Below are 16,142 nucleotides of genomic sequence, written 5' to 3' on the forward strand. Positions count from 1 at the left end.
TGAAGGGAGGAGGTAGTGATGGAGTGATGGAGTGAAGGGAGGAGGTAGTGATGGAGTGATGGAGTGAAGGGAGGAGGTAGTGATGGAGTGAAGGGAGGAGGTAGTGATGGAGTGAAGGGAGGAGGTAGTGATGGAGTGAAGGGAGGAGGTAGTGATGGAGTGATGGAGTGGAGGGTGGAGGTAGTGATGGAGTGATGGAGTGGAGGGAGGATGTGCAGTCAGCAGCGCTGCAGCAGTGTGTTGGTCAGAGTCCTGGGAGCAGCTGAGCTGCGGCTCTCGTCCGGTTCGGTTTGCCGGACGGTTAAAGATTGACAGCCGGTGAGGAAGCTCCGCCCTCTGGGGCTCCGCCCTCTCAGGCTCCGCCCTCTCAGGCTGCTGCTGGGATTCAAACCGCTGTCTGAACAGTCTGGCTGGAGGCGAGGCTTCGCTGTGGTTCTGAAGCTCGGCGCTCACGTTCCCGGTTCTGCTCTGGGGAGTAAACCTGAGTAAACCGGAGTGAAACTCCCTGAAGTAAACCGGACTTTACTTCACTGAGTTTTAACGAACACGCAGGAGCAGAGGAGCCGAGTTCCCCCGTCGCCATGGAGACGGAGCGTTTTCAGTGGCTTCAAGCTACGCTGTGTTATAAACACACCCTCGAAACTCTGCCTGTGTGTGTGTGTGTGTGTGTGTGTGTGTGTGTGTGTGTGTGTGTGTGTGTGTGTGTGTGTGTGTGTGTGTGTGTGTGTGTGTGTGTGTGTGTGTGGCGAAGGCAGCCTGCAGGGAGCTCCGGGAATCGAACACTGCTCTGCCTCCGTCAACACAAACACACGGCGATCCTTCAGAGGGATGCCACGACGATTAGTCTCTGAATACCCCTGACACACACACACACACACACACACACACACACACACTCTGCCTGGTTGCTGTGTTTCTGCTGGCAGGGCGCCTTTGTTTTGCTGCACGGCGCGCAGGGGTGGGGACGCATTATGTAATCTGTGGCGTGTGCCTGGGATGAAGAAGAGAGAGAGAGAGAAGGGTGTGACTGAAGTGACACACACACACACACACACACACACACACACAGGATGACATAATCCAGTGACCTCCTCCAGTCTTCCCGGCGCTGCCTGCTGGATGGCGGAGCGGAGGAGCGTCTTCTCCTCCGTCAGGCGCTGGTTTCTTCTCCTGGTCAGAATCTGATGTTTACAGTCCAACAGCTCAGAAAACACTCGGCAAGAGAGAAAGAAAAACCACAAACATACGGAGAAACACACTCATTTAATACTGCACATCTGTGTGTGTGTGTGTGTGTGTGTGTGTGTGTGTGTGTGTGATTTCCTTAATGAAACTGGAACAATGCTTGTTCTTCGTTGTTTGAACCGTCATGTTTTCATGTTGGGTGGGAAACTTTCCAGCTGTCATTAGAAACCCTGCACTCCCCATTTCCCAGCATTCCCGGTTCCCAGTTCCCAGCATTCCCAGCGTTCCCAGTTCAGCGTTCCCTCTTCACGCTGCTCTCTCTCTCTCTGTGTTCCCAGATAAAATCGAGGAGGCGCAGAAGGAGCTGAAAGACCCTAAAGGCTCCCAGAAAGGTAAGAAATCCTCCACTCCTCTAATCTACTGATTTTTATTCTCATCATTTCTGCTTTTCCTGCAGATTTAATTTCCTTATTCCATCAAGCAAAACACTCAGCGTCTAATTTCTGTTAAAAACTTGTTCTGGACGCCGTTTCCCTGCAGCCCCGCCCTTTTCTGTCCCCCGTCACTTCTGTTTTTAAAAGTCGTAATTAAGAATTTCTAAATGGAAAAAAAAAAGAATATTTACTCACAAAAATGTTGACTTTACATTATATAATCGACCGAGCGACTTCTAAAAGTATCATCTAACTGCAAGGGCTTATAATTTCATGAATATTGTTTTTAAATGTGAACATTTTCACATATTTTGAACTGACATTAACTTTGTGACTCTTTACAGTTGTAGCTGTCGGCTGGTTTGTAGTTTCAGGAGCTGTTTTAAGTAAACTATTACTCAAGTTCATTAAGTCAGCTTCGCTCTGTTTCAGACACTCCAGCAGTCGTAATTCTGCAGCACAGGAAGTCAAACGGCCTTTTCAAATTAAAATCCTTCACTTCAGAATAAAAGCAGTTCAATTCAGGCTTTATGAGCGTTTAACGTTTTTCTTCTGCGGTTTTTTTCTGAAGCAAACAGTCTGATGTGGAGTTCCTGCATGGAGGCAGTGAGCCGCTGCTCTCTGTTCCAGGGCAGTCTCAGTCCCAGTCCTGGTCCTGGTCCTGGTCCTGGTCTTGTCTCAGTCTTACTTCCTTAAAGTTTTGATCTTGGCTCGATTTTACGTCCGTATAGTCTTTGTCTGGTCTTGCTCTGTTCTATGTCTTAGTTCCTTAAAGTCTTGGTCTTGTCTTGTTCTCAGCTCCTCAAAGTCTTGGTCTTGACCCGGTCTCAGGTTTTGGGATCTCGACTCCGTGACGGGTCCTCATGGATGTGTGCTGTGACTCGTCTCGTTGTGTATTGTTTTAAAATCGGCCTCAGTCCGTTTGAGGAATGGCCTCCCGGAGCTGCTGGGCTGTGTTTGCATGTTGGAGTCCAGAGCGGATTAGCTCCTGTAAAGACGAGGCGTTCCTCGCTCTAATTATGCCGTGGATTTGGAGGAGCCTGACCTCACCCTGGGAAATCCCCGCGCGGGCCAGGAAAGTGTGACGGGCCGCCGCTCGTCTTACGCAACCTGTCCTCAGAAAGCGGCTGAATCACGGCTGCAGGATTACGGGACTCGGCGATCTGGGCGCGGCGGTGGCGGTTCCAGAACGCCGCTGCCATCCTGCAGTGCGGTCCGTTCGGGTGTTAAATATACTGATTATCAAGGGAGAAAAAAGAAGAATTGGAAGAAATGACTGTTTACTTATGTAAGGAAGTGTGGGCCTCCATGATATTGCTCACAATGCGATCAATAAACAGTGAGGGAGATGTTTCCAAACACTGGAACTTCAACAAAAGTCCTAAAAGATATCCTGCTGGAGAAAAGCTAAATAAAAGTGAAAGAATCTGGCGGTTTCTTCCTACAACACAAATATTTATTCAGTTTCTTGAACAAGGGGGAAAGTTCTGACAAACAGCTTGAAACGAGGCACGAATCATGTGACAGTGTAGCGACGTTGTTCACCAAAATCAACAGGGAAACCTCGGCTGCAAGAACATATCAGTGTTTCTCTACTCGGGATGCACCAAGGCCGCTTTTTAAAGTATAGGTACTAACCATTAGCTCCACGCTGAAACGGAGCAGTACTTAATGATATCAGTACTTAAAGTCCGGGAGGCTTTTATCCTCCTGGACTGTGAGCCCTGGAACTCGTTAGCATGTAGCATGACTGGTGCGTGAGCCCTGACTTCCGAACTGTGAATAAGAAAACGTCATGCCGTGTCCGTCCTGATTCTGATAGTGGAATCAGAATCCTCTCATTGCTAATTTTTACCAAATACAGAAACTTATAGTGTCATTTTGTTCACCACAGTCTGGTCTCTAGCACTTTGACATTTTATGCTACACAAACGTCTTATAAAAAATAGACTCAATTTTTATTAGAACGCGTTCAATTAAATTTCAGAGTATTTAATTTTTGAACAGGAGCCTGAAAATCCAGCTATCTTTCAAATAGTTCAATGCCCCATAGTGTCACTGAAAGGTGACGAATGGAGGCTCAGGAGAAAAAAAAGAAAGTTCCACAACTCTGCTGACGTTTTCCCCAATTCCAAGTAAAAGTTATTCCTTAAAATTCACATTTATATTTGTCAATATGAGGATTTTGGGCTAATTAACTTCACCAACATGAAAAAAAAAGGAATTTCACTGCACTTTTCTGGAACAATTAATTGTATATTTATAAACAAATGTAGATAAAACAGTAATTCATTCATATTTTTAAAAAGTTAATATTCCAGTCGGGGTCCATGCTTTGCCTTTATGGTGGTTTTAGTTTTTAACAAATGATTGTTTCGTCTAAACGTTTCTGCCTCTCATGGTTTTGTCTCTCCGTCGCTCTGCAGGGATTTCTGAGAGCAGCCGGAGAAATGCGGACAACATAAAAGGCCTGAAGAGGAAAAAGGTTGTCGCGGAGAATCAGCTAAAGAAGATCCCCAAATCTCCGGTGAAGAAGCCGCTGCAGCTGAAAACACCGGGACGGCCGTCCAAGGAACCGCCGCCGTCCTGCTCCTCGTCCTCCAACAGTCCCTCTCGCCATCCCCCCGGTGGGGCGAGCGAGCAGCAGCATGGAGAGGCAGCTCCGGCAGCTCCTGAGAAGGACCCCTTCCCCCCTGAAGCTGAGAGGCTGAAGCAGGAGGACTCGTCTCCTCGTCCGTCCCCGTCCGTCCAACCCTCCGATGCTGAGCGGGGCTCGTCGGCTCCTTCTGAAGCAGCCGAGCCCAAAGAGAGGCGCTCGGAGGGGGACCCCTACCACAGCAGCGCTCCGCTGGATGTTCTCCTCAAGGCCATGGAGCCTGACTTCAGCACCCTGGCCGAGAGGAGGAGCTCCTCGCTGGCCACGAGCGCCGCTCAGCCGGCCGTCGCCCTGCAGCCTCAGCCCGGCGGGGAAGTGACGGCGATGCCGGCCGTCAACGTCAGCCTGCAGGCCCAGCCCCCCCACATGCAGACCTACTACATCGACAAGCAAGGCAACTTCATTGGCATCGCGGCGCCGCTGCAGGACGCCGCGCAGGCGTCCCCGCAGGGGGCCGTTCCGCTCGCCGCGCCGCACTTCGTGCCCCTCGCTTCCAATCCAGAAAAGCCGAGCGTACACATGAACTTTAACGCCGGACCCTCCGCGATCACGCACGCACCCGTTCCCTCAGGCTCCAACACGCTGCCGCAAAGCCAACCGCCGGTCGTGCACACGTGCCAGTCCCTCTCGGCCAGCGTTCCCAGCACAGTCCAGGTCCCGGTCACACCGGGAACCAATCAGGTTCAGATGACCACCGTGATGAACTTTGGTGCTGAGCAACTCTCCAAGGACCAAAAGCCTAAGAAGCCAGGAAAGTACGTTTGTGAATACTGCAACCGAGCATGTGCAAAACCCAGCGTGCTGCTGAAACACATCAGGTCTCACACAGGAGAAAGACCATATCCCTGCGTTACTTGTGGTTTCTCATTTAAAACCAAGAGTAACTTATACAAGCACAAGAAGTCCCACGCTCACGCTATAAAACTGGGGCTCATCGCACGCTCTGAATCTGGAGGCGGATCGCTGTCTCAAGAATCTGACAAAAACCTGGGAACACACTCCGAAGGCGAAGACAGCGGAGAGAGCGACGAGGATGGGAGCACTGCGGACCTGGACCCCGACTCATCTCAGAGCAGCGTGGCGGCTTTGTCTGAAAGTAGTTTACAGAGCGCAGGTACGGCCCAGGCGGGCCACATGGAGGCAGACCTATCGGGTGTGTTTGACTCGGTCAAACCGCCTTCGGGTCAGAAAGCTCATGAGCCTAAAGTGACGGCTGCCCTTCCAAAGGTCGTCGTGTATCCAGTCAACGTCTCCCCTCTCAGGGCGGATAGCCCGAGAGTTACCGGAGCTGCACCCGAACAAGCCGCCGCGCAACGGCAGAGAGAGTTCCAGACGGCGAACCTGAGGTCCAGCATGACGGTCCTGTCGTCTCTGAAGGAGGTGGACGGCACACACCCCTCCCTGGACACTGTGAGCGAGGATGAGGACCACCACTGCAAGTCTCCTCTGTTGAGCGGACACGCTCAGCTTCAGCGGCAGCAGGCGACGGACTTCTCTCAGCAGCAGCAGCCCAAATGTCTGCTCAGTCCTCGCAGTTTGGGAAGCACAGACTCTGGCTACTTCTCACGGTCCGAAAGTGCCGATCAGGCCATGAGTCCACCGAGCCCCTTTGTCAAGATAACTCCGCCAGTAGACGTCGAAGTTGTGAAGAATGCTCTTCCCAGCATCCCTCCGGTGGTCGCCACAGTCATGCATGTTGCCACCGATCAACGGTCACGGGCCACAGAGGGACGGATGCGTCCGCCGCTAGAAGCCAGTGCGCGATCGCTGGAAGAACGAATTTCAAAACTGATATCTGATAACGAGGCGGTCGTGGACAACAAGCAGTTGGACAGTGTGAAGCCCAGGAGAACGTCTCTCTCAAGGAAAGGTAGCATAGATTCCCCAAAATCCTACATTTTTAAAGACTCTTTTCAGTTTGACCTGAAGCCAATGGGGAGAAGGTCCAGCTCCAGTTCAGATATCCCCAAGTCCCCTTTCACTCCCACAGATAAATCAAAGCCAGTGTTACTTCTCTCTGTACCCCCTCAATACCCACCCATGGATTGTTTGCCAATAACCCGGAGTAATTCTATGCCTACGACACCGGGGCACTCAGCTCTTCCACTTAATGTTGCCCCCCTCCCGTACCGAATTTGTCAGTCGTTTGATGAAAAAATCAGTTCATTGAACGACGACGTGTTTTCCTCAGCCCCATCAACGCCAAACCCTGCGATTCATTCACGAACTTTAGTCAGACAAGCAGCAGTGGAGGACTTTTCCTCTGGTGAGGGGCACAGCCTCCCGACAGTTCGCTCCATGGATGAAGGTTACCACGGTCCAAGCAGCTCAGCAGAACTGATGCAGAGAAGCAGATCCTTCGAGCACGGTCAGGACAGAAACAGGAAGCCCCAGCAGAACAAAGGCACAATGTACGAATGTGAAACCTGCCGCAACCGGTACAGAAAGTTAGAGAATTTTGAAACACACAAGAAGTTTTATTGCTCTGAGCTTCACGGTCCCAAAAACAAGCCCATGCCCACTAAAGAGACAGATCAAGATGTTTTTCATGTCAATGTACAGCAGACGTTTGTTGCGAGATCGACCCCAGGTTCGACCGTTCACGACCATCAGACGTCAATCAGGAAGAGAAGGAAAAAGAAAAGTGTTGGTGATGAGGACGATCAATCTCCAACTGACATCATTCCACCTTGTTCTGTTAGTTTTGATCTACCAGCAGGTCTGCCAAATAGGACGTTTTCCCAGCACGCTCTGCTAGTGGATGTACAGCCCAAAAACAACCAGTCAAAGCTACCTCAAATTCAGCTTGCAGTAGCAAGAGGTATTAATGCTTCAGATTCCAGACTGTCGCCAATACGAGAGACCCAGATCAGCACCTCAAATAAAGGAGAGTTGCAACGGCAAGGCAGCGGTACGTCCGTCATCAGACACACAAACTCTCTTAGCAGACCAAATTCCTTTGAAACCGAGTCTCTGGACAGGGTCTCTCCTGTTGACAACATTGAGAAGGATTCCCTGAACAAACCCAAAACAGATGTTCCAGCAGTCTCAGCTGACAACTATCTGGAAACAAGATCCAAGCCCAAGACTGCCGACTATGGGCCGCCAAGGAAGGAGCAGGGCAGTGACAGTACAGTGGCAGTGGTCGGTGCAAACTGCACTCCCGTTCATCAGTCTCGTCTCGTCCGTCAGAACAACATCCAAGTTCCTGAGATTTTGGTGACGGAGGATTCTGACAGAGAGCACGAAACACAAACTTCAGAGGTCGCAGACAAGCCTGCCGATCAGTTCAACTGGCCTCAGAGGAGCGAAAGTTTGTCCAAGTTACCAGCAGAGAAGCTGCCCCCTAAAAAGAAGAGAATCCGCCTGGCTCAAATGGACCACTCTTCAGGAGAATCCAGCTTTGAGTCCAGCCTCTCGCGAAGCCTCAGTAGGGATAGTAGCCTGTCTCGCTGTTCCAGCATCTCGGCCTCCTTTGAAAGAGACGAACCATCCCGGTCGGAAAGTCCCTCTAGAGCGGAATGTGTTAACAGCGTTCCCGAGTCTCAGTGTCAGCCAGCAGCCTTTAACACCCTCGGCGTGCCTGGCATGATGAGACGTGCCGCATCTGAACAGATCACTTGCACCCAACCCTCGGTCGAGATTTCGTGCGAGTATCGCAGCAAGTCCTTCGACTGTGGCAATGTGTCACCCAGCCGATCTCTGTCACCTGTTGGTCAGCCAAAAAGTGGACAACCCCTCCAAGGTCCTCAGGTGCCACTAATTGAAAGGAGACGGGGGCCTTTGGTTCGACAGATGTCTTTGAAGATTGGCCCAGAGAGTCAGCAGCCTGTCCGGAAAGCTGTGGTACCTCTAGACAAACCTCTGAGCACAAACGTGAGCTTGTTTCCTCAGAACAGATCTCAGCAGATTCACATTGCCAACAGACGTACCGTCGCTCAGCCTTTCGTCCTGCACACTGGAGAGCAACCATTGCAAAAGAACGAACAAATGGTACAAAGCATTAATTTGGGTAGCCCAACTCAACAACCTCAGGTTCATGGCCTTCCACACCCTTGGCATCAGACATCAAGGGTTCAAATCTGCCAAAAGATTCAACAACCGCTCAGTCAGATCTTAGTTTGTCGCGATAATGTCCAAAACAAACCAACTGATTCTGAAGAGAAGAAATGTTTTGTGCCCAAATACCAACTGCAGTGTCCCGCTCTGAGAGCTAGCCAAACATTTTCCTTCTCCAGCACACAGGGGACTCAGATCGCCTTGCCAGTTTTAACAATACCTATTGCCAATACGATTTTGAGCGTGTCAAAATCATCAGAGGTAATCCAGAATGTGTACGTTGCTCAGCCCACTCAACAGGCCTCGGACGTTAAGACACAGACTGTTGTTTTGTCTGGTGACCAGCAAAGGGACCCATTTGATCGGACCCAAGCAAGTCCAACGCCACTGCCACAAATCCTGATAACTCACGAGCAGATGCAGCCTGCGTCCTCTATGTCCAACAAAAACAGCCTGCCATCCAGTCAGAGTATCGAAAGCGACACACACGCCGTGCAACCCGCCAAGAAGGACTTGACTCAGACTGGAAGCACTAATAATCACCCCTCAGAACAAGCGTCTTTTCTCGGGTCTTTACACTGCACACAAAAACTGGCCTCAGTGACGCTGTGTCCACAGCAGGAGCCCACTGCTTCCAGTAAGCGGATGTTGTCTCCTGCCAACAGTTTGGACATTTACATGGAGAAGCACCAGAAAAGAGCCAAGGATGAGCACGGCGTGGCCTGCCTGACCGACGGCCGCTCCGTCAACTATCTGAACTCAAAGATATCCGAGGTGACCAGACAACGGAAGCTGATGCTTGTGAGGCAGGTCTGCACGACCGAGCCGGCGGACAGTCCAATAGAAACTGAGGCCCCACCTCTGCCCGATGTCAAATCTGATGGCGAGAAGGACTCTGAGGCCACAGATGACGTTAAACCCATGTCACCTGATGCTGTTGGGCTGAACAAAGACACGACCACGGTCATCCATGAGGAGCCGGTCTCTGTCCTCAATACTGCGCCCGGAAGCCACGGCTCATCGCTGCCAGCCAACAACACTCTGAAGCCTCAGGAGAAAGCTGAGGAGCAGAGGTGGACCCCATCCAAATCCCCAATCCGACCCTCCAGTTTCCATGGTGGCCAGGTGAAGCTGACCACGTCTGTGTCTGTGGTGAACACCAAAGACAGCCACCGCCTGTCCTTCCCCAGCCTGAAGACCGCCACCACTTTCACATGGTGCTTCCTGATGAAGAGGAAGCCTCTTCATTCTCCACAGACTGACCTGAAGACGTCTGCGTACAGTACCTGGACGGTCAGCCCCAACAACCCGAACCCGCTGGGACTGCCCACCAAAGTGGTCATGTCTCTGTTTGACTCCAAACAGAGCTCCAAGAAGATCCACTACACCTCAGCCATAAAGACCGGGGGGAAAGCCGACATCTTGTCCTACTCGGGCAAGCTGAAAGATGTGATGGCCAGGGTAAGACCTAACTCCCTGTCGAAGCCTCGTGTTGTGTTTTTGCTTTGTTCAGATCAGTAACTTCAGATCCATCTTCCTCCCGCAGCTGCCAATTACCCAGAAGTCTGCACCAGTGGAAAAACCCAGTAAAACACCAGCAGAAAATCTAGCGAGCAACGACTCGGACAAGGACGTGGCTTCTGCCACGGAACCGAGGAGGGTGAAGATATTTGATGGCGGGTACGACCCTAAACGTGAACCATCAGTTTTATGGCGCGCTCGCCTTGCTTTCCTCTTCTTATCCGTGTCCTAAACCCACAGGTACAAGTCCAACGAGGACTACGTGTACGTGCGCGGGCGTGGACGGGGTAAATACATCTGCGAGGAGTGTGGCATCCGCTGCAAGAAGCCCAGCATGCTGCGCAAACACATCCGCACGCACTCCGACGTCCGGCCGTACCACTGCGTCCACTGCAACTTCTCCTTCAAGACCAAAGGTCAGAGGTCGCCTGTGTCATTAGAGCTAAGGCCTGGTTTTACACAGCGTTTTCAATGACAATGGAGAACATCCGTAGGGTTGTTGGGTTCCGCTGCTCGGAGCCACTGACACACAGCTTTTTGAAAACAGTTCCTGCCATGGACTTGAAAATGTTGTTTTCACCTGTTTACACTACGGTGCATTTTCGAAATGTGCCACCATGGAAGCCATTCTCAAAAAAGTTTTTTTTTTTTCCAGTGACTCCGAGCACCTTGATTGTGTAACCGAACACCCAAACATAACCAGAGTCTTGTGTTTTGACTGAAAGTCGTTGCCTTGTCAACAGACTCCCGATCAGAGGTTATTTGTTAGCTTACTGTGTGAAGCTGAGCTCAAATCACATCGTTCTGTTACACTGGAAAAGTGGAACTTTACCATGTTGAAAAATCAAACTGAGAAACTTTTCAGACTTTTTGCTGTTCTATTTATTCCCTATTTATTATATAAGTCATGAAAATGAAAAATTCAGCATCATATGGACAGATGAGGAATTGAACCTGCAACCTTCCAGTTAAGAGACAAACCACAGCTGCATTTTCCTTATCGTTGTAGACCAGAAAGTGTCCGATAAAGGCGGTTTTCTAGATGTTTGATGCAGGGGATTCTCTGGAGTGTCTGCTTTTAGTGAATTTTTGAAAATCCTTCAAAACGAACAGAAAGAAGGTGAAATTGAAAATGTAAATGAAGACGTCAGTTGTTGTTTGATCGAAGCGAAAGATTCCCTCTCCAGGACGAGATGAAAGACGTTCCCGCAGCGTCTTTTAAAAGACGATGATTCACCGTTCTTGAAGGAACCGTTCTTCCCACGCGACGCTGCGGAACAGTTCTCGGCCCACGTTCATTTCAGAACGTCCTCATCAGTTACTCACCCTGCCCAAAGATTGCACGCTCTTACATAAAGTCGCTCTGCGCTATTGTTGCCGCTCTGCCCACCCAGAAGGCCCGGCTGACTCCTCTCTCCTCCGCTGCAGGGAACCTGACCAAGCACATGAAGTCCAAGGCCCACAGCAAGAAGTGCCTGGAGATGGGAGTGCCCGAGGGTCTGATCGAGGACCAGGACGCCGAGGACTCGGGTACGAGGCTCACCGCCGCCCCATCGCTCCTCGCTCTCCGGCTTCAGACGAGACAGACCTTCTTTTAATAGATCTGTTTTTAGTGGGAGACGGAAAACATGGCCGCTCTCTGTCGCCTTGATCAATAGCTTCACCGTGGACTAATTACAAATTGTAAATGCAGCTTCTTGCTCTGTTAACTCAAAGCGCGTGTGGGCGGCATGCGTTTAGAAAGAGGAAATTGCTGCGTCTAATTTTAGAAAAAAAAAAGAAAGAGAGAAGCTGCCTGAGAGCATTGGATGGTCTCTGAGAGCGTGTTTGTTTTCCTCCTCTGTGACGGAGCTCATTCATTTAATTTCTACTTTGTTGTGAAGGTCGAATCCAGTACGTTACTATAAAAACACCAAAACTTTACAGCTGATATCTTCACTTTTTTAAATCAACAATGACAACTTTGCTCCAAAACACCAAAAGGTGAATGTTAACAGCATCATTTTCGTCTCCTCTAATGCTGATTAGCATCAGCTAGCCATGTCGCCCTGTGTCAGTGGGCGTACCGATGCAAGGAAACATCTCTGTCTCCATGGCAACCAGCGTGCCGGGTGACAGAACAGACCTGCAAGACGTCAAACAGCCGGAGGCTACGATACACTAACACAAAGCGCTTTTTCACCAAATTTAACAGACTGAGCAAACACACGGAGCTAGCATGACAGCACACAAAAAAATACCGTTTTTTAAATATTTTACTGGCAAAACGTCCAAAAATAGGTTAGCATTAGCGTTGATTAGCTTAGCATAGTCATCGATGAAAGGTGACGTTATGTTAGCAACAATGATATGCTAACCATAGAATGCTAACGTTGCAGTGTTAGCAGCAATATGTCTGAGGATCATCGCTAATGAAAGGTAGCATTATTAGCAACAACACATTAACGTAAGCATCACTGCTAATGAAAGCTAATTTTAGAGACAATGATAAGTTGACATTAGCATGGCCGCTAATGGAAGCTAATGCCCCCCATGACCTGAGACACGTTTGTCCCTCACAGGAGATCGCAGTCATGTGAGCAGCGCCGACCGTCAGGACTCGGACGGGGACGACTCGGACGGTCCCGACGACGAGGAGAACGACGAGGAGGAGGAAGAGGACAGCCAGGCGGAGTCCGGACTGTCCACCAACCCGTCGGTGTCGGCCAGTCCGCAGCACGCCCCCTGCCGGGAGGCCGAGGTCCCGCCCAGCGCCCTGCTGGCCCAGATGTCCCTGTCCCCGTCCCAGGCCCCGCCCCCCGAACCCCTCGCCTCCTTCTCCGAGTCCGTCCCCATGATGAGCCCCGTCTCCCTCAGCAAGCAGATCTCCATCTCGGCGTCCTTCCCCGCCTCCCCTCCCCCCGCCGCCGCCACGTCCGACTCGTGCGCCTCGGACACGGAGTCCGTCCACATGATGAGCCCGGTGTCTCCGTGCCGGCAGATGTCCATCGATTACCCCGACTTCGACGTCCCCCCTAGCCCCCCCGCGCCGAGCAAGGGCTCCAAGCCGGGCCAGGTGAGACCCGCGTCCCCCCGCTGTGTGTCTCTGCACCCGTCCATGTCTGCCCCCCTCCCCCCTCCATTCACTCACTTTCACCCCTGCATGCGAGGCTCCTCCGCCCGGCTGCTGTCCGCTCGGTCCACAAGGTGAATAGTTCAACTTCCACGGACTCAAACTAACAACCTGTGCTTCTCAATCCAGAGGATGCATCTGTTGCGTCTGAGCGGCATCACTGATGAACACCTGGCAGTGTGTCGGTGGACGTCAGAACGATGCATCCTGAGGATTGAGAACCGTCCGTCACCATGGCGACGCCTGGCCTGGCAGGAGGGTTAAGGCTCTGTCTCTTTTCAGGACTCGTCTGGACCTGCAGTGAGCGCCGAGTCCGGCGTTCCGGTGGACCGCGGCACCCAGACGGCCTCCTTCCCTCCGGTGGCCCCCCTGTTCCCCCCGCCGGGCGGCCTCCAGACGCCGGGTCCGGGTCCCGGGGCCCCCACCCACCTGTTCAGCCACCTGCCGCTGCACTCGCAGCAGCCGCCGCGCTCGTCGTACGGCATGGTGCCGGTGGGCGGCATCCAGCTGGTCCCGGCCGGCCTGGCCGCCTACTCCACCTTCGTGCCGATCCAGGCGGGCCCGGTGCAGCTCACCATCCCGGCGGTGAGCGTCATTCACCGGAACGGCGGCCCGCTGCCGGCGCCCGGCGCGCCGGCGGCGGCGGACGGCCCGCGGGGCCAGCCGGCTCCGGGCGGCGTGCTGCCCTGCTTCCCGCTGGGCCCGGTGACCCCGGCCGTCCAGCCGGTGGGCCTGGAGGCCCTGGGCCTGGTGGGGCTGGCCGGCGCCGGCCTGGCCCCCACGCAGCTGCTCAACGCCACGCTGGGCCTGCAGGTCCTCGCCGCCAACCCGCCGGCCCAGAGCGGCGCCGGGCCGGCGGCGGCGCACGTCCCGGGCCTGCAGATCGTCAACATCGCCCTGCCCGCCATCATCCCCTCGCTCAGCCCGCTGTCCGCCCTCAGTCCGCTGCCCGGCAGCCCCGAGCCGGCCCCCCCGGGGCCCCCCGGCGCCACCGGCCCCCCCGAGCCCGGCCCGGCAGGTAGCACCGGAGCCGAGCCGGCTCCGACCGCCGAGACGGAGCGCAGAGACAGAACCCCCCCGCCGCCGCCGCGGCCGTCCCCGGACCCTCAGCGCCGGGCGGACAGTCCCAGCCGGCCGGCGGCCGGGGGGGCCGGGGGGGCCAGGGAGCCGGCGCCGCCCCCCAGAACCGCCAGAGCCCCAGCAGCGTCCGGCTGGCACAAGGCGGAGGACGAGGACAACGAGGCGTCCAGTGACGACGAAGACAGACTGGTCATCGCCACCTGAACCCCCGACCCCCCCCCCCGTCCCCCCCCGACCCCCCAGTGCAGAGCTCTTCTTCTTCTCTTTTGTAATTCTGGTCACTTTGTAAGACTGAAAACACTTTTCGGCGGTTTGTTTCAGCAACGAACCGCCTTTCAAAGCACATCGACCCCGATTCCCACCGCGACCGACCGATCAGCTGATCAGCCGGTCAGCTGATCGGTCGGTCAGTCTCTGCTCCTTTTGTACATGTTGTACAGACAATCGTGCCTTGATGGAGTTTCTTGTTGAGGAACCTGTAAATACTCGTGGTTTTGTGTTTATCTGGGAGGAAAACGCGTCGGCGGCGACGTTCTGGACGTTTCGGTGTCGTTTCTGCTAAATGTACTTTTTTTTTTCTCTGTGGATTCCGGGGAAACGTTCCTGTGTACAGATGTTGTGTTCAGCTATTTATTCTACTCCGTCTGGTGCCCGTCACGGTTCAGAGTCCAGAGGTCAGAGGTCAGTGCATCATGGTAGCTCTCCATCGCTGTATCGATATTCCAAACTGTATCAGTAAACATTTGTTTATAAACCTTTCAGACGTCTTTCTTCAGCTTTTATGGATCAAACGTGTTTCATTGAGAATCATGTTGAAGATTCTCACTTTGTTTCAGAAAACCGTCAAACTATCAGCTGATTTCACGTTTATATCATTTATCGTTTGTTTAAACACGTTTTACTTCATTTTTGCTTTTTTGTTTTTTTGTCTGGGAATAATTACTAATTAACTGCATCTCAAATATAAAAAGTTTCTAGATTGCTTTAAGGTTTGTTTTTCTCACAGAAAAATCAAAACGTTAAGCCTTTTTTTTATTATCATTTTAGTTGAGCTAATTGTTTTTCAAAGTTATTTTTTGGAAATTCACAAAAAAAAAAAGCAGATTAAAAAAAAATCATGAAACCGTTTCTTTACCAGATTAAGAGAAAATCTTAATTAATAAAAAGGTCTGGTTTGAATGTTTTCTTCTGAAAGCAAAACGCTTTATAAATATTAATAGATACTAAACTTTCACTGTTGTGAAAAAACAAACTTAGGATAATCTAGTTTTAAGTAGAATAAATCTAAAATACAGTCAAATTTCAGTGGATTAACGTTTTCTTGTGATTTCAGAGATCCTAATAACTGTGCTGATCATCGATTCACCTGCAGCCAGTTCGACACACGAGACTCCAGAAGGAACGTCACGGACAATCAAACGTAAAGTCAACAAATCAGATGATGGATAAAATAAATCACCTCGTTTCTGATCTGCTGCTGTTTCACTGAAGAAACAGGAAACTCGTTTTTAAATATCAGAGCTGACGTTTTAACTAAATCAGCTTCACGTTTTTCGGTCTGACTTCGTTCCATCGGCTGCTGAGAGAGTCGCTCTCTTTGAGACCTGACCTTTGACCTTTCCTTCCTTCATCTGGTCATCGGTCTGGACTTGTTCGCTGGCAGAAGAGCGGAGACCTGATGGAGGAATGACGCTCCACCCTGTCAGGAGCTCCTCCATCCTCCTCACAGGAACCTGGAGCCCGGCCCGCAGCGCCCCCTGCAGGCCGCTCTGTTTACTACACGACACGCTGGTTTTTTCATAATGTTCCTTAAATTTCTCTCCATAAAAATCCTGCGAATCAAAAATAAAGAGCAAAACATTAAGTAGATTAATATATCCTAGTAATGGTTATAAAGCCACCCTCAGCAGAACAGACTGATCTGTTTGCACCGTCTCCCTGATGGATCAATATTAGACCAGAATTAATCAGATTAATTGCAGTGAAGTGTGAATAAAACTGACAATAACTGAGTAGAAACAAGTAATGAAGCAAACCTCAGGACAACACAGACGATGATCATTCAAGGAATATTGAGTTACATAAATATATTTTT

General features: G+C 51.5%; 1 protein-coding gene across 2 annotated transcripts in view; it reads left to right on the top strand.

The window, feature by feature from the left end:
- Positions 1 to 14,808, top strand: part of hivep1 (HIVEP zinc finger 1) — a 43,143-nt gene extending 28,335 nt beyond the window's left edge. For both annotated transcript variants that reach the window (XM_030120310.1, XM_030120311.1), the window contains 7 exons: positions 1,524 to 1,577; positions 4,046 to 9,795; positions 9,881 to 10,014; positions 10,096 to 10,271; positions 11,284 to 11,385; positions 12,417 to 12,910; positions 13,250 to 14,808. In XM_030120310.1, coding sequence (XP_029976170.1) covers positions 1,524 to 1,577; positions 4,046 to 9,795; positions 9,881 to 10,014; positions 10,096 to 10,271; positions 11,284 to 11,385; positions 12,417 to 12,910; positions 13,250 to 14,251 — 7,712 coding nt within the window. In that variant the 3' untranslated portion in view covers positions 14,252 to 14,808. The remainder of the gene's footprint in view (positions 1 to 1,523; positions 1,578 to 4,045; positions 9,796 to 9,880; positions 10,015 to 10,095; positions 10,272 to 11,283; positions 11,386 to 12,416; positions 12,911 to 13,249) is intronic.
- The last annotated feature ends 1,334 nt before the right edge of the window (positions 14,809 to 16,142 follow it).

The sequence above is a fragment of the Salarias fasciatus genome, chromosome 22, assembly GCF_902148845.1.
Source record: "Salarias fasciatus chromosome 22, fSalaFa1.1, whole genome shotgun sequence".
NCBI lineage: Eukaryota > Metazoa > Chordata > Actinopteri > Blenniiformes > Blenniidae > Salarias > Salarias fasciatus.